The sequence below is a fragment of the Arctopsyche grandis genome, chromosome 6, assembly GCF_051622035.1.
Source record: "Arctopsyche grandis isolate Sample6627 chromosome 6, ASM5162203v2, whole genome shotgun sequence".
NCBI lineage: Eukaryota > Metazoa > Arthropoda > Insecta > Trichoptera > Hydropsychidae > Arctopsyche > Arctopsyche grandis.
The window spans coordinates 33,041,057-33,060,562 of NC_135360.1; the positions used below are offsets into that span (position 1 = coordinate 33,041,057).

Consider the following 19,506-nt stretch of genomic DNA (forward strand, 5'->3'; position numbering starts at 1 on the left):
CATATATGCAGTGCCACGTTTTCACGCTGTTAGTTCTGTGAACTCTAGCGGGAAGTGACCGATTACCGTTACCGACCACTAAGTCAATTCGGGGGTTTCCATTGTTAGCCGACTGCACTTAAGCCTGGAGATAATCCTCGAAAACCAATTAAAACGGCGACTCCTTTTCGCATATGCTATAATATTATACAATTTCAGGAAATCGTTCAGCCAAAACTGCATAAAAACAAACAGAAGCATTAATCTTAACCCTGCCTCACCGAAGTGAGTTATGCAGTGTCCCAATTTTTATTACGTTTTTAAAGTTATACACCCTATATTTCTTGTATTCCTAGAATGAACTATAAGAAATTTATTTTAATAGATTTTGTATGATTTAGAAAAGGGGTACATCGTAAAAAAATACGTTTATACATTTCTACGTTCCAAAGTATGTATGATTTAAAGGCGGTAGCGATAATTCACGTTTTTGACTGTTCGCTTGCAGATTCTTGTTGATCGATGAATCAATGCGAGAGAAAGAGACAGCTGTATTTTAGTAAGCTATTGCTTTCGTCGCTTTGGGCGCGTGACTTCGTACCTATGCGCGAACACATGTCGATGCTTGTCGTTATTTTTGAATACAAAAATAGTCAAAAACATGCTATAGGACTAAAACTTTTTTATGTTGATGTATAAAATGATTAATAAGATATATATTGAACCCATTTGTATTGAGAAAAGCTGTATTTTGATTACAAAACACTGGGGTCTGACGCGACCCCTGTTCAAGGCTCTTGTTCGATCTCGACGCTCCGTCCTTCAAAGGTTGATAAAACCATGTAAAATAATATCATCAGGTGCGTCTTAATTCACCTTTTAATTAAACACTCCGTATTCACCAGAAGTGGGTCATATTTTATTGGACTTTCACCTAATTAACTTTGCAAAATTTTATTATTAATAACAATACTCGAAACGTGTGTCGAATTAATCGCCGAAGCAATTGAAAATCTTGTCGAAGAATTAATTCGATGTTCAACAGACTTTGCAGTGTGAATACGTATTCTTCGATTTGCCAGTGCCATTGTGAGTTCTGGAGACGTGTAGTGTTTGCGGCTTAGAGCTTTCACAACTGTGGCTCGCAAACGCCCACATTCACTAGTGTTGAGTCGGAATTCGATTGAAATTGATTCATAGGAACGAGATTAAACCGTTTCGCTTGCGTTGAATTCCTTCCTTTTCTATCGGACCAGAATAAAATTCGATCTAAAAACCGCACACCTCAGCACTATCAAAGCTTCTCGGGGGGGGTGGTTTTAAGTGCTTTCCGCTGAATAATATGTGTATGTATGTCCAAATATTCGTCGTGAATTATATACACTGCCAACAAAGTCTATAATCCGGGCATTAAGTTTGTGAAATTCCTAGAAACGTTGAGATAAATAACGGGTGAATTGTATGAATATAATGTTTAATATAATCTTTCACTTCAAAGTTTACCATCACTCTACATACTTCTTTAGAAACGGTGAATATTCAAATATTTACTAAGTACTTCAAATAACATTTTATATACATAAATAATAATGATTATATTCGAAACGATCTAGAATGAGACTATTAAATATACATGCTATCGCTCTCACCCCCCACTCGACCCGCGATGATCAATTACATTTCGTTTCAGTTTCGCATTGCATTTTGGTCAAGAAATAATATATAACATTGTTCTTTCGTATAACTTGATCGATCACTGGTCACGTTTTCATGATCTAGAAAAAATGGGTCTACGAGACGAGCCAGAATGTTAAATTACAGAAAACGCAAATATCGGGAGGCAAAGATCGAAAATCGAAAGATCTTAAGTCGAAAGATAAAAAAAGGGTGCATGGTAAACGGTACATACTCACTTAATTTGCGCGAGCAGGGTACAGCAGGAACAAGAGGAACAGGCTTTTCCTCCCGTATTAACATTCTGGCTCGTCACGGAGACCGAGAAAAAATATGTGTGTTGCTGTGTATTTTGGGGATTTTTTGAACACCGTTATTTCTATCGAACTGAAACTTAGTATCGGGTACTGAAATGCTTATCGATATGACCTAATTTTTTTTTAAATTTATAAGTTGACCGGAAATGGTACTGTCCAATTCAATTATCTCCCAAACCACTCAACGGCTCAAGCTTTTTTACACATAATAAACTGGGAATGAACTGGGATTTCATATCTAGAAGTTTTACATAACTTAATACCAAGATATATTTATTCAATAGTTTATTTAATAATTTTGGACCATTGTGGTATTACAGGAAGACTAATGCTCCACAGTGGCCTACATTTGAAAAAGATATAAAAACAAGTAAACTGTAAATAAAAGAAAAAAGCAAAAGCAGAAAACATGGTAAAATAAAATAATAACAAAAAAAAGTAATAAAAGGAAAATAATACATCATTCAGAGAGAAAAAAAAATAACAAAAGTGTAAAAATCAAAAATAAAATCCTTAAATCCCATTCTTTGTTTACACTGAACAAAATTAAAATAGTATATAAAAATGTACAAAGGAGAAAGAAAAAGTAAAATAAAATAAAACAAAATATGAATAAAAAATATATATAAAGTTTAGTGAATAACCGTTAACCGGAATTGGCAGTTTACTCTTGTTTGATTTTGATTCCACTATTTTTTTCGACCCTTTAATCATGTGTGCTCTTCAATAAAAATTCAAGTATAATCCTTGTGTCAATGTGATGAAAATAAAAAAGAAAGTGGGATTATTTCCTCTAAGAAAAGTCAAAAATTTTGTTGGCACACGATTTTTTCCACACCCCTAAATGTACCAAGCTGAAAATTTATATTGGTATTCTTTATGTACTAACTTAGAGTTGGTTAGGTTTTGGTCAGAATCCGTAAACTGGAAGTAGTAATATTTTTTAAAACAATATTTATTTAAATTTTGACCTTTTAAATTATTTTTATCTTCTTGATATTTAATGTGTATAATAGTGATTTTAAATAATAAAAAATTTGAACAAAATCCGACAACCAGAAGTATGTAGATCTTTTGTCTTGTATACGTTTCCCTACATTTGCGTTATGTTTGTATAGAAAATGGTCTCAAGGACGGTATGTGTGAACTTGTATGTACATACACATGTTTTATTATTGAATTTCGTTTTTTATACTTCTTATATTCCTCAAATACACACATTTGTTCACATTCGAATTTTATTTTGTTAGTATTGAGTTTGTGATTCGTGTTCTTAAATATTTACATTAATAAAATTTTAATATAGAATAAGTAAGTTGTAGATATTACTAATTTATTTATGGAATACATATATCTAATATATGTATAATTTCGAAAGAGACTTTATATGTAACTATTGATGGTTCGTAGAAAAACAAATAAATATTCAAATAATTTTAAATAAAATAAAACTATTCAAATGAATTAAATAAAATGTTTACTATTAGATAGGCCATTTTTAAGCGGTTATATTACGAATACCGAGCGAAGCCGGGTAAAAACCGTATCGCCTATAACATGAAATATATATGCATTGTATAATATAAACAATTTATTTGAAAGACTCCAATGAAACGTTGAAAGTTTTAGAACCGCAGCCAAGCTGACTACAAAAATTAACTTTCCTATTAAATATATGTACGTTAAACTTCAATTACGCGGCTCTAAAACGTAAACTTTAGGTCTCTCGAGATTGACTCCCAAGCCTAAAACTAGAACCCCTGCTACACAATTCTAAAATTTATATCCAAACAATATTCCTCATAAAATAATGCACTTAAAAAAATATATACGCTTAATAGCACTTAGTTTCCATTAGTTCACGTCCGAGACTTTCAACGGAAAACATTGAAACGGAAGTGTGTTTTAAAGGCTTTTAATAGAGCGTGTGTGTATAATGTGTACTTGTAATGTGATATAAAAATAAACGCTTTGTTTGAACGATGTGGCAAGTGACCCATTTTTCATCATTTGATTTATTTGAAATTAATACAGTGAATGGAAGAGAAGCACAGCTTGTGATAATTGACAGTATGGAGTGTGGAAAATTTGTTTTCAAATAAAGAATACAAATTTCAATCTCGTAATAACTATTTTTAACTAAAATATGTATAGGTATGATACGCTATGATTTTTTAAATTCTATAAGAATTTTTAATAGTTGTTAAATTAATCATATTTTATATTTCATTAAACGATTAACTTGTATGTACTTGTACTACAACACCTTTTAATACAATTAATTAACATAAATTTAAATCTTTTGACGGTAAAAGTAAAATAAAATATTCTTATCACCATTTCGGTATTTAATTACAATAGGCAAATGGTTTCATAAATTGTTTTCGAAAAACTTATGGATATGATTACTATTACTTCAAGTCTGGAAAAATCAGATTTAAAATATATAATTGAAGTATTCAATTATATACAATATTCGAATTAATACAAAAACAAAAATCGTTGTCAAATTTGAATCAAATTTAGTAAAGGTTGATCTCTTTCAGCTCCGATAAGTAAAAAACGTGATTTTTTTGTTGCTCAGTGTAATCAATTTATCTCCAAAATTCATAAACACAATAATAGCATGATCATACATCCATTAACTAGCAGAATAGACTAGTGGTTAGCATATAGTGCTTGAACAAAATGGTCACGGGTTCAAATCCCACTGGTTTATGCATACCTTGATAGTTTCAGTCGATCATTCCTATCAGAGTTTACCACTTTATCTGAATGTCGTTGAAATAGTTCCAACAAATTGGCAACCTTCCAAATCTCAAGTTTTCAGCAATCTCGAATTTCGCTGACTTGTATGTATAAATTTCAAATTTACAAATTTGACCATAAATGTCTCTGTGGATGTTAATTGATATGTACATATTTACATTGAATTGTTTGAAAATGCTGCACATTTACAAATTTGATAAATTGGATCTGTGAATATTAATTGACATGTATTTACTTTGTATAATACTGCTGCGTAGGGGTGGGTGGAGGATCCAAAAAAAGGGCCAAAGTCGCTTAACAGCATTTATTGGGTGATTAAGGAGATCCACGCACTGCCAGTGCTCCGTCCAGAATGCCTCCATATGGCCTTAGTACCTGCTTATAAATGGCAGGTCGCTCAGTGCATCTTTCTCGACACGTTTTTTTACCTATTATTATAGTCACGTACCAGATATGCAGTCCCACGGTCTCGGCATGCAGTCCCACGCTTTCGCGCTGTCAGTTCTAAGAACTCTAGCGGGAAGTGACCGAATGCCGTTACCGACCAATAAGTCCATTCGTGTTATATCGGCGGCTCCAATATATATATATATATATATATATATAGTAGCATATGCTACAATACTAATAATACTTGTATAAAATGTACAATGTTTCTGGCCAGGAAGGCGCATTGAAATTACCTGTTGGGCCTCCTAGTATAAATTAAAAATAATAACTAAAAATAAAACTATCACTATTTTTCTGTGTACATATATGTATTAAGCCTGTATTGGTTAGAAAGTTTGTTTTGATTTGAGGTTATGGGGTAAACGTCATTCTGCCAGATTCACCGAACAGTGTTGCCACCCTGCATAAAGGCCGGTGTGGCAACACCCAAGACCGTTGGCTCAGCAAGCCTCCACAAAACAATAAATATTTATATATTAGAGATAACGAGAACCTATAAAGCAAATTTTATAAAATATAGAGTGAAAAAAGAAAAAGTTATAGGCGTTTAAATAATTAAAATTTGCAGGGCGAAAAGTAATGAAACTACCGATGTGAATGATGAATGTGACAGATAAATGTTTCTAATACGATATTTTTTCACCATCGTAATTGCGGATGACACCTTAACTTATATTGATGACCGAAATGAGCAATATGGCAAAGTATGAAAACGATCGGATAAGAGATAAGGGATATAAAAAATGACCGCTTACACCATGTGAAACGTATAAGAGGTTAGTAATAAAAATAAAATTTAATACAAACGAGTCTCATTGCTACCTGTATCACACATCCTTTAACGAATTTACTCAAGCATACATATACATATGATATATGAATACGATAGATATCCATCAGTAATACCTTCTCATGAAAATAGCACATACATAGACTATATATGTATGTATGTACTACACTAAAAAAAATCATACACATCGCACAGAAAGGTATTGAAAATTGAAGTTAAAATAATTGAGCGAAGTTTAGCGACGGCACAAGTCGTCGCCTACACAGCATAGCCTCGATTAATCATCGGGTGAATTGTAAAGCTTTTCGACCGTGTAGCTTTCAGACGGTGTTTATACCGATTCATTCATTCGTTTTAGAAGCACTGGAAAGCTCCAACAACACCTCGGCCAACCCCTCGTCTTCTCACCCCCTTCGACGACCATTCAAGACGACCTAAATTTGTATGCGACCGTAATAACCTCGAACCGATCGATTTTCAACATCGGAAAATTAGTTCGATGACGGGCAATCATTTTTTTTAAAGTGCAAACACTTCTACATCGACTCTTGCGAAATCATACAGGAAGTTGTCATTGTTACGAAACTTACTCACTGACCGAAGCGGCGCCAATCGGTTGTTTTCAAAAGTTCGACAATATCCGATTTCAGAATTTTTCTTACGCTTGTGGGGGGGGGGGTGAGGGGCAGAGATCGACGGACAAGTTTCTTTTGCTCACAAAATATCGTTCACTATCGTCAATTACTATTGTCTTACAAAGCAAGAGAGCAAAAAAAAAACTAGATATGAAATTTCAGTTGAATCAACCAAACAGTTTCTGAGAAAAACATAAAAAACCTCGATTCTCTAGAGTAAAAGTACTACTTCCGGTTCAGATAAAAATATCAAAAAAATATAATGTTATAAAGATTATTATTTCTATTACATGTAAAAAAAATTTAATCCGATTCAGTTAGCGGTTTGGGAGATAATTGAATTCAAAAACTTAAAAAAAAGAGGACACCTATAAGGGGAGGTACCATTTCCGGTCAATTTAAAAATCTGAAAAAAATTTACGTCGTGTCGATAAAAATGTCAGTAACCGATACTAAGTTTCAGTTCGATAGGACTAATAGTGTTCAATAAATCCCCAAAATACACAGCCACACACACAGACACACACACATTTTTTCTAGATCATGAAAACGCGATCAGTGATCGATTCTGAGTTCGAATCAGTCAAAATCTCGAGTTCGAATTTTCGCATGATCACAAAACTTCATCTATTGTTACTACGTACATAGATAAAGTATAAAGGTTGACATTAAAGTGGAATTTTATTTAATTCTCATATAAAGACAATTTAATATATTATCCCTATTAATTCAATTCAGATTCGTGTAAATACTAGTACGAGCTTTTTGCTCGCAATTTTACCGATTTAAAATTTATCACACTTCAATTAACCCTTTTAAACGAAAACAAAAAATAGTGTGGCCAGAACACTACCCCAATAAGCATGTTTCAATGGAAAATATGAAAATTGACAGATTTTGAGACATCCACCGAACAACACCAAGATAAAGAAAAATCGCGCGATTTAAAAAAAAAAACATATATCTCCGAACCTCGAGCCAATCAACATTTTTTATTACCAGATTCGTGTTTACTGGGCATAGATCTATAAGAAAAGTCATATCTTGTCTCTGAACCATTTTTCGTGTCGAACAGTGCCATCGCTCAACATCGTGACGCGCGCAAGCGCAATACCTATAAGGGCGAAATCACACAGGGAAGAACGGCACGTCGTGTGCTTGGCTCCCCGCTGTGGGGGGTTCCCCTACATTTCTTCAAATATGGAATACCCCGTTAACGATCATTGTCAAGCAAGGATAAATACAAGGATAAAATTTTACCGAAAACACTCCAAGGGATAGTTATAGTCATTGGCCACTTCATTTTAAATATAATCGCAGAATAAAAATATGAAAAAGTGGATGGACTCTTTTTATTACTATCCTCTTCTTATTCTGGCCTCTTCTTATCTAGCCTCTTTTTATTATTTGTATTACTAGCCTCTTCTTAATCCTTTTTTTATTACGCCTCGTCTGATTTCGCCTGACGAAATTATCCGATCGTTTTCAAACTTGGCCATTTTGCTGGGTTTGGTCATCAATATATGTATATGTATAATATGTGGAAATCAAATCCGCCATTACGATTTATATCTTTTATTATTATATTATTACCTTTATATCATTACGTACGTACTTTCGCGATCCAAGCCTTTTAGTAATATATTTAATTACATTAATTTAAGACGAGATCATAATTTTGATTGAAATCCCAATCATTGAAATCTTTTTGATTGAAATCCTAATCATGAAATCCCACACATTTTATATATTTATAGTTTATATAGTCGTACATTTGGGTTTTGGTGCATCCGCTCTAAAATCGCCAGATTAACAGAACGGCAGCTTTAAACGTAATTCTCGTTTTCTCGAATGATAGATTGCACCTCAGATGACGAGAAACCTTTCGATGTGCACAGATGCAATTATTAAAATTGAGTTGGATTTTTCTGGCGAGTTTAATAAGGCGAGATCGAATCTTGCCTTATTAAACTCGCCTGAAAGATCCAACTCAATTTTAATAATTACCATTTTAATAATTGCATCTGTGCACATCAAAAGGTTACCCGTAATCTGATGTGCAATCTACAATTCGAGAAGACGAGAATTGCATTTAAAGCAGCCATCCGTTAATCTGTCGTTCAATTTGTCTGGCGATTTTAGAGCGGATGCACCGCATACGTACATTTGTTATTGAAATATTGTTTAAATTGTCTTTTTATTTTATTTTGTAATTATTTTTTATATTTTACTACATTAGCTTTTTTTATATACATTTATGTAAAACTACATCAAATTGTGAGATTACGTTAAACCCAAACTGATATCGTTACTGAAACACTAAAATTGACGTTGAAATTTGTATCGCGATACTGGATAATGGCAACTTGTATCAATACAATATGAAATTATTGATGATTGATAGCTAATCTCAGATCAGAATCGCGATACAAATATAAATGTTATCCCAATATTGCGTGTTTGAGGTACTCACCGACTGTCGTGACTAAGGTTAGGGCGTATAGGAGACTTCCAGGGAGGCCCCACTGAGGGTCGCGGTCAGCCCTGGCCCCGGCAACTACTGCCCTTTCAAATCTTCTTAGCTGGGCATGTACCAATCTAGTCCAGTTTCGCTCATACAACACGTTCAGTCGTTCTGAAATTTAAACAAAAATCAAAATTTTAGCGGGAATATTTATATATGCAACACCAGTTCCGAGCATTCAGAGAAAAATACGAAAAAAACAACTTTATATATATATATATATATATATATATATATATATATATATATATATATATATATATATATATATATATATATATATATATATATATATATATATATGTATATACATATATATACATATTAGTGCTTCCAATCCCGGAAGATTACTTCAGCACCAAGATTGCGATGCTAGGAATTTCCAATCCCGGGATCCCGGTGCTGGCACCGGGAATCAAATGTATAACAAAAAAAAGGAAAAAATTGTTCAATTGCATATTTTCCTATTTCAAAACCGTTCAATTGCATTTTGCAAACTCTCCCGATGTTTCACGCAAAAAATACTCCTCACATTGGCGTTCTTGTTTTGAGAGTTTGGCTACATTCTTTAAATTTTAGGTTCGCATCCATTAATGTAATAAAATAAAGTAAAAAAACATCACTTTGATTCATTGATTCGTTTTCTACAAATAGTTTGTACCGTCTAGTAATTATTCATCGACACAAAAGAGTGTGGATAAGAACCCAAATATTGTCATACGAAAAAATCGAAAGCAAGCTGAAAAGAGGCTAGTAAAAAAGAGAGTTGCTAAGTTTCAGTTTGATAGGACGAACGGTGTTCAAAAAATCCCCAAAATACACTGACGTACAAACACACATACGGACACTCACACAGAAACACAGAAACACGTGAAAGCGTGATCAGTGATCGATTCTGAGTTCGAATCAGTCAAAATATGCTACAAATATCATTGCAGTTGAGCACAAAATCTGCGACACAACACACGGCCGTTGATACCATTTCGTGGGAACGGCAATCCGGCGTCAAAACGGGTCAAATAAAACAAATGGACTATGACTGTCATTGCTCATCCCACCATTTTTCATTATATAATGTTGTTTTATGTCTTTTATTTATTATTTTTGTAAAAATAATATTTAAAAATAAATTTTGCCAGCACCGTAATTCCGGTATTCAGACTAGTTTCAGCACCGGGATTCATGGTACCAGAAAACACCAGGATCTCGAGATCCCGGTGCCTGGGATCCCGGGATTGGAAGCCTTAATACATATATAAGGTAGCTCTAGCCCAGATGTCGGCAAACTTATTAGTCAGCAGAGCCAAATTTCAACAGTACAACAATTGAGATTTGTTTTGAGAGGCAAACTTCTTTAATCCTCTCTCACCAAAGTGGGGTATGCAAGTGCCCCAATTTTTACGTCTTATCTAATAACTATGTGGTTTTCAAAGCTATACAACCTATATTTCTTGTATTCCTAGAATGAACTACAATAAATTTATTTTAATAGATTTTGTATGATTTATAAAAGGGGTACATTATAAAAAAATACATTTATACACTTCTACGTTCCAAATTATGATTTAAAGGCGGTAGCGATAAGTCATGTTTTTAACTGTTTGCTTGTATATTCTTGTTGATTGATGAATCAATGCGGGAGAAAGAGACAGCTATATTTTCGTAAGCTAGTGTTTTCGTCGCTTTTGGCGCATGGCTATTGAGTCATGCAGTCGCCTGTTGGCTTTATCTATGTGCGTTTGCGTGTTGATGCTTGTCTTTATTTTTTAATACGAAAATAGTCAAAAACATGCTATAGGACTAAAACTTTTTTATGTTGATGTATAAATTGATTAATAATATATATATATATATTGAACCCATTCGTATTGAGAAAAGCTCTATTTTGATTAAAAAATACTGGGGTCTTACTCGACCCCGGTTAGGGACACTTGTTCGATCTCGACGCTCTGTCCTTCAAAGGTTAACTTTAACTATATATGTACATAGATACATATGTAGGTACACTGTTTTAATTAGACTAGCGGAACACTGAATACAATTGGATATCATACCTAATAATAATCTTATTTATTAATAAAAATTAGATTGTAAGTAAGGTATCCATAAAATTAGATCATGACAATGATTGACAAACCCTTAATGTGAACAATGGCCTTGCATCTCCTTGAAAATTTATAGTAAGTCAGGTTCATACCTATTTGTTGTAGTTTTTAATTTTAGGCACGATTCCAGGTTCTCACCAATAAGACGAATCTCGGTTTACTTTTATAGGTTCATGCTTGAAAAAGATTGTTCGCATTAATATGTAGAACCGAAAAGGGAACGAACAGAAAACGCCAATTTTTCAACTGATCATATGAGTCAGGAATACTATTCCAGGTATTAAAAATCAGCATGTGTTCATTCTCCAGGTCTTTCAATGCAGACTACTTTTTTAAATCCACCAATTGAATTTCAAAGTTGCCAATGTCAATATTAAAGGCAGAAAAATTTTATTCTGTTACAGTTGCATTAAGAGTTTTTTTTAGCAAAGGTTTGCGTCGCTTTGCCTTTTCTGAATCCCTGAAACATTTCCAACCATTATGAGACACCAAAGAATATAATTTAAATTACTGTATGCACTATTTGATTAAATTCAAATGTTTTATCAGTGGTAAGGACGTGCCCAAACGTCCACACTTACTAGACCAAATGAAATGTTTACCTTGGCAATTATTAAGACCTCAAAGTGGACAATTATAGGTAAAAAAAAAAGTAAAGAGGGGAGGGTGTACATAAGGATAATTGCCACCACAGTAAACGGTCTACTAAGCCAGGGTTGTATTTATTGAGTGGGCAGCTCTTCCTTTTTTAGCTCCAAGGAAATTAAGGGGAGAAAATAAATGCGACTGGGATTATTGTAATTAGTATATCGCCGATCGTTCGCCAAGAGAACAATTTAACCAAAAAAAAAAAAATACACATATATATATATACAACTCAAAATACTTATATGTACGTATCGTTTTTCCGAAGCAAGTATGTATTAAGCAATCTTGTGTATTAAGCAGTGTATATGAGTTAAAGATTAGGATTTTATGGGAAAATAGCGTTAATAAAACTATATGTTTCGCTTGTTTAATGTTTGGCGTATACCGTTTCAGAAACTGCGATACTTATCTAATTGAGGTTGTGAGCATTATTTTTAAATATAATGGGTGTTGCCAACACACAACTTTTACCATATGTACGTTTATTTATATTAAAAATATTAAATGAAAAAAATATTATACTTTGTCAGTTTCAATTTTTCAATATGTAAAAGTATGTATTATTATAGCTTACAATGAATAATATTATTGTTTTTGATTTTTAAATGCTTTTTATTATTACTATCGTTCGTGTCGTGATCGTGTACAGACGTTGATTACGTGTGTGGCGATTTGGACAACGAAATTGTAACAATTAAAAAATTAAAAATAAATTTGTAATATATAATTATGTGTACGTTCTAAGTGTATAATAATGGCATCAGAACGCATAAGTGAAGTAATAACAATTGAAAAAAAAATTATGGACATTTTGACCACAAAAACTAACAGTATATCAAATGACAATAAGACATTTTTAATTACATCAGTAAAAAAATTAGTTGAATATATTTGTGAAAATGAAAATAATGATAAGGAACAATTTTTGGATGTAATATGTGAATTAAGAAGTGAATTTAAAAATTTGAAAAACAATATACAAAAAGACATAAATATAATAAAAACCAACAGTGAATTAAACATTTTAAAAAGTGTAAATAAGAGTGAAAATAGTTTAAATTATGCAAATGCACTTAAGAAGAATAATAAAGACATAACAATAATTGTTCCGAAAAAAATCCAAGAAACGGACAAAACAAAGGAAGAATGCAAAAGTTTAATTAAACCCAAGGAACTAAAAATAGGAATACAAGGGGTTAAAAAAATCGGTAAAGGGGGCATTGCTGTAACGTGTAACAGTGCACAGGATAGTATTAAATTAATAAAAGAAGTAGAAAATAAATTAGGGGAGAATTATAATGTTAAAAGAGGGGAATTAAAAAATCCCAAAATTAAAATTGTAGATATGTCGGAGGAACTTACAAGTGAACAGTTGGCTGAGTGTTTGATGAATCAAAATCAAGAAGTTATAAATGATGGTGAACTGAAGGTGTTAAAAATATGGAAAAGTAGAAAAAATAATAAATATAATGCGATAGTGGAAGTAGATTGCAATACATTTAAAAGATTTATTGAAGATGGAAAAGTAAATATAAATTGGGATAGATGTAGGGTTTTTGAAGAAATTAATATTCTAAGATGTCTAAATTGTTACGGATTTAATCACAAAGCGGTGGATTGTAGAAACAAGGTGACATGTGCGAAATGTGGAGAAGAAGGGCACAAAAGCGAGGGATGTAACAATAAAATAATAAAATGTAATAATTGCTTTAAAAGTAATAATAAATTAAAATTAAATTTGAACACAAATCACGGACCGTTGGACACTAAGTGCAGTGTATATAAAAGAAATATAGAATTAATGAGAAATAGAATTAAGTATAATAATATATAGCAACCACCAAAAGGTATCGGTATAAATGTACAAAGTTTTTTTGCTCACAAGGATGAGGTTTGGAGTTTAACTGTAAGTCAAAAACCATTATTTATAGGTTTAAGTGAAACGCATGTAACTAGTGATTTTGAAGATTTTGAGCTGAATATAGATGGATATTGTGTTTTGAGATGTGACTCTAATTCTAGACATACGGGTGGGGTACTATTGTATTTAAGGGATGATTTAAGTTACGGTAATGTAATAGTTAATAAGGTTGATGGTGAGTTTTGGACAATTGGTGTGGATCTGCTTGTGAATGGAGTTACTGTGTTTTTGCTAGTAATTTACCGCTCTCCGAATGGTAGAAGTGGAAGATTTCTTAAATTTTTAGAAGAATTGAGTGAAAGAAGTATAGATGTGAGTAAAAATATAATTATGTTTGGGGACTGGAATTTTAATTGGTTACAGACAGAAGAATTTTATGTAAAAAAGTTGAGAAATTGGGTAAATGAATTGGGTTTTAAACAAAAAGTGACGGAAGCAACGAGAGTGAATAATTTATCAAGCTCTCTCATTGATTTGGTTATAACAAATATAATGGATCTGCGGTGTGAGGTGAAAGATGTACCGAAAATAGGAGACCATTCTATTGTCAACATGTTTTTGGGACAGCGGTTTAGTAACGGAGGACTTAAAAATATGCAGGTGACTGAAAGAGAAAACATTGATTATCAATTGATGAATGAATTGTTAAAGGAGTGTGTATGGGGAAAGGATGGTGATAGTGTGAATGAAATGTGGGAGATAATGTATCGTAATATAACATATTCTAAAAGTAAATGCGTAAAAACCACAAGAATCATGCATAAGCATAAGCTGAAACCTTGGTTTACCAAGGAAGTAAAGGAAAGCTTAGTTGATAAGAATGTTAGTTATAAAAGATATAAAATTATTAAGGCTATGGATGGAATCCAATTAGAAAAGGCTTGGTTAGAGTATAAAAGAAAGAGGAATAAATGTGTGAATGTTTTACGTAATGCGAAGAGGGATTGGCATGAAAGAAATATTGATGGTGCAAAAAAAGATCCCACAAAAATGTGGCGAATAATTAAAACTTTGATTTCCGGGGGAAAAAATGTTTCTTTGAATGAATTAGAAGTCGAGGGAGTAGTATATAATGATAAAGAGGATATGGTTGAAAGATTGAATGAGTTTTACATCAATAGTGTGAATGATATAGTTAATTCAATACAAACAAGGCATAATAGTGTGAATGATGATATTAATTTGGGTTTAAATAAGTTTGAAAGGTTTAAATTAGTGGAAATGGAGGGATTAAATGGTGTATTGAAGGGCATGAAATCAGTTTCTAGTATGGATGGATTGACTCTAGATATTTTAATCAACACTTGGGACATGGTTGGACCTCAGTTACTGAAATTAATAAATGAATCGTTAGAAGTGGGATCCGTCCCGGATGCATGGAAGGTGTCTACTATTGTACCGGTACCAAAGGTTACGGGCACACATAAAGCCAGTGAAATGAGGCCCATCAATATGTTACCAATTGTCGAGAAGATGCTGGAGGAAATCGTTATGATTCAATTGAAAGAGTTCATTAGTATAAATGATTGTTTGGTTGTGGAACAGTCTGGATTTAGAGTGAAACATTCAACAGAAACCGCTATCCAATTGGTGGTTTCTGATTGGATGGAGACGATGGATGAATCTAGCATGGTTGTTGGAGCAGTTTTTCTAGATTTTAAGCGAGCGTTCGAGACAGTAGATAGGAATATTTTATTACAAAAATTATATAAGTTAGGAATAAATGGTATAGTATTAAAGTGGCTTCAATCATACTTAAATAATAGAAGGCAAAGAGTAAAAATTGATAAGGTGTTATCCTCTGAATTTGTAACACCTCATGGAGTGCCGCAAGGGTCCAAATTGGGACCCTTATTATTTATATTATATATAAACGATATTGTTAAGGTAATTAAGATGTGTAAAATACATTTGTTTGCAGATGATACATTGATATATATAATTGGAAAGAATGTTGTGTAATGTCTGAGATTTTAAATATAGAATTAAATTATGTGAATGACTGGTTGTGTGAAAATAAATTAAAGTTGAATGTGAATAAAACAAAAATGATGTGGTTGAATGGTAAAAATAAAAATATATTGAATGAAATTAGAATTGATGATAAGTTAATTGAAAAAGTTGAAAATATAAAATACTTAGGTGTATACATAGATTCAGGACTAAATTTTAAAATGCACGCTGACTATATAATAAAAAAAATGGCTAGAAAAGTTGGTGTATTATGTAGATTAAGAAATATTTTAAGTAAAAAAAGTAAAATTTTAGTGTTTAATTCAATTGTCTTGCCACATGTGGTTTATTGTGCCACTGTGCTTAATTTGTTTAGTGGCCAAGATTTAGAAAAAATGCAAAAAATACAGAATAAAGCTATGAGAGCTATTTTGAATGTGAGTAGATTTAAGAGTATTGGAAGTATGTTAGATGAATTAGGATGGATGAGTATTAGAATTAGTCTAAATATTAGTACATTGTCTTTTGTTTATAAGTTAGATCATAAGTTATTACCTAAGTATTTTGATGATTATATAATAAGGAATAGAGATAAACATAGTTTTTATACTAGAAATAAGGACAAACTAGTTGTAAGTAGAGTAAGAAAGAATAAGACGGCTGGGGGTGTTTTTCACAGGGGTGTGCTCATGTATAATGCCCTCCCTGAGTGCGTCAGGTCTGCTAAAAACATGGATGCATTCCTGCGAGGTGCGAAGAGACACCTCTGTGAGGGACAGTACATATAAGTTAATTATAAATTTTAGAGTTAAGTATAATAATTAAGATGTATTTTTTTTTTTTTTTTTTTTTTTTTTTTTTTTTTTTAAATTAGCTTGATAGCTAAAATATATATAAATAAATAAAAATAAATAAATACTAAATTATGTTCATAATATGTACATCTTATGTCTATTTGAATTGCTACTGATCTACTGATCATTTTCTATTTTATAATTTTAAATTAATTTTGTTAGTAATCATAGTATTATATTATTCTAATATTAATGTACAGCAGAATAGGAAAAGAGCTCAAAAATCTATTTACAATTCTTATAAATGCTCATAATACATCTAATACATAATTTTAATTAAATATTCTAAAATTCGACGATCTAAAGCAGATTGTTTTTAGGTAATCTGTGTTTATACCTGAAGGGTTTAGACATTTTGTTGTAATCACTAAGACTCTTCACAAGTGTGTTAGTATGGTTATTAGTGATTCTGTCATAGAATCTACTGGTTAGTTTGTTAGTAATGTCTGTAACTAACGGAATATTATTTATGGTATGCAGTTTTCAAAGTGAGTCTATATGGGTGTGTTATAAATTATTTTTAGGTATTTATTTTGTATTATTTAGAGTTTGGAAAGGTTAGTTTTCGAGGCGTTATTCCATATAGGTGACGAATAATATTATTGTAATATGCAGTCTACGGTATATAAATAGTGTACTCTAATGTATTTGTAGGAATTATACACTGTATGTGGTATGTATAAAAAAATATTCACACATTCTTTGACTTTTTTCCTTTCGTTCTGGTAAAAAGCATAGTATTGAAAATACTTTTAAAGTAGGCATTGATGGAGAGATTTGTCAGCGGATAATTCTATCGTAAGGTCTCTAGAGACTCTTCGACAGATATATGGAAAGATAAACCTCTCGGTTTCGATTCTGTCAATCTTTTGTTGAACGTATTGAAAATAAATATCACATTGGTACTTTTCAATGTGATATTTGATAAATTATATGAAATAGTGAAAAAAAGTCTTATTAAAAAGGATTATTGTTCTTAACATAACGTTTGACAATTACTTTTATCGTCTAAAAAATGTTAATTTCCGTTAATGTAAAATAGATACGAACAGCAAACACGGCTTCATTTTAAAATGACGCCAAAATATAATACCGTATAAAAAGAATTCTATGTATTGCAAATATAAAAACTCCAGCTTTGAATGAATATTAAATAATATAGAGGAATCCCTGCGAACTGAAACACACTGTTAATCACTTTTCTTATAAGATTATTGTTAATAGGTTTTTGAGCTCTTTTTCCTATTATGCTGTACATTAACATTATAATAATATAATACTATGATTACTAACCAAATTAAATTAAATTGTAAAATAGAAAATGATCAGTAGATCAGTAGCTATTTAAATAGATATAAGATGTATTGTGAACATAATTTTGTAATAATAAAAAGTATTTAAAAATCAAAAATCAAATCACTTTAAATATACATAATTCGGCATTTATTTTAAACTATACATTATACAAAATTGTATTAAATCCAAAACCAATCTAAGGATTTATCTACAATTTTATAAATTAACCATTCCACAGATGAATTTAAATATTAAAAAAAAAAAAACATTTCGCTTAAGCTAATCGCCGATTAAATTTGACGATAGTAAAATTTATGTGCGTGTTTAATTTAATACGCGTACAATAAAGATATGGAAATGCGGTTTATACATATTTTATTATTTAAATATTCTACCCGACGTACATAACATATTATAAAAATAAATTTCCGGCAGACTAATGTACGGATCGATGCGATTTAATTTATTCCGCATTAACGATTGAATTTTTAAAGCGACTCGAAGGCGAAATTACTATTTAATGCCCTTTTGGCGCTCTCTCGCGAAAAATAAACCATAACCGTAATTTGCTTGGCCCGAGGAAAAATCCCTTATCGAATTGCGTACGGATCGTTTTTCCACAAGTCGAGGATGCGAAGAGAATGAAGTACAAGCCGCAGGGTAAGTCTGGATTTTTTTTTGGGATATACATGTATATATATATATATATATATATATATGTATGTATATGTGTGTATAATCAATAAAGTATTTTTATCTCGCGTTGCAGGCGAAAGCGTCATAACACCTCATCAAAGCAAAGCTCGTTTGCTCGAGTAACAGGTGAAAGCTTCAATTTGCACGGCGGGAGCTTTCGCTACGTAATAAGAAAATTTCCAAGCGTCGATAAAAAGCACTCAAAGCTTTTGTCGTCATAATTATTATCTCTCTCTCTCTCTGTCTGTCGCTCAGTTTAAGGGATTCCACGCTACAATAGAAAATTGTTGACAATTAACGCTCCAATGGAATAGGGGCTCATAAACAAATCTTCAAGACCATTATATATCATACCTTTTTTTGTCGAGAAAAGGTCTCATGATGGTCATTTTTTTATTTTCAAAATCACGTGCTTCGTTTTGATTCCGTTCTCGGAATTAGAACGGCTTCATCGTCGAGTATTATTTACATATTTTTTCCCAAGCTATGAGAAGGGTGGGGCAATCCATATCGTCTATATAAATCGTAATAATCATATACATTTTTTTACATATGTACATATATACCAGGAAAGCCTTACAGGTAAACGCCAATGCGCCTTCCTGGCCAATTACAATGCAGCATTTTTATTGGAAGTCGTTGAATTACGAGACACTGAAAAACTCGCAAATTAACGAGACATCTATGAATTGTACATAGTGGTGACATAGTAGGTAGGAAGGATTTTTAGCCAATTTTTAAACAGGAACCATTTCAACAATGAAATCAGGGAAAATTCGAAAACCCTGATAGGAAACGATCGACCTGGAATCACAAATATCCAAGGCTGAACAGCAGCACTACAGATGTACTCGGAAAAATACTTTTCAATCGAGGTCAGCTCATGGGATCGAAC

At 32.1% G+C, this 19,506-nt stretch overlaps 1 protein-coding gene across 1 annotated transcript in view; it reads right to left on the reverse strand.

Moving 5' to 3' along the window:
- The window catches only part of LOC143912683 (uncharacterized), a 282,155-nt gene that overhangs the window by 68,197 nt on the left and 194,452 nt on the right, over positions 1–19,506 (reverse strand). Inside the window, exon 2 of the mRNA XM_077431979.1 lies at positions 9,088–9,249. Coding sequence (XP_077288105.1) covers positions 9,088–9,249 — 162 coding nt within the window. The remainder of the gene's footprint in view (positions 1–9,087; positions 9,250–19,506) is intronic.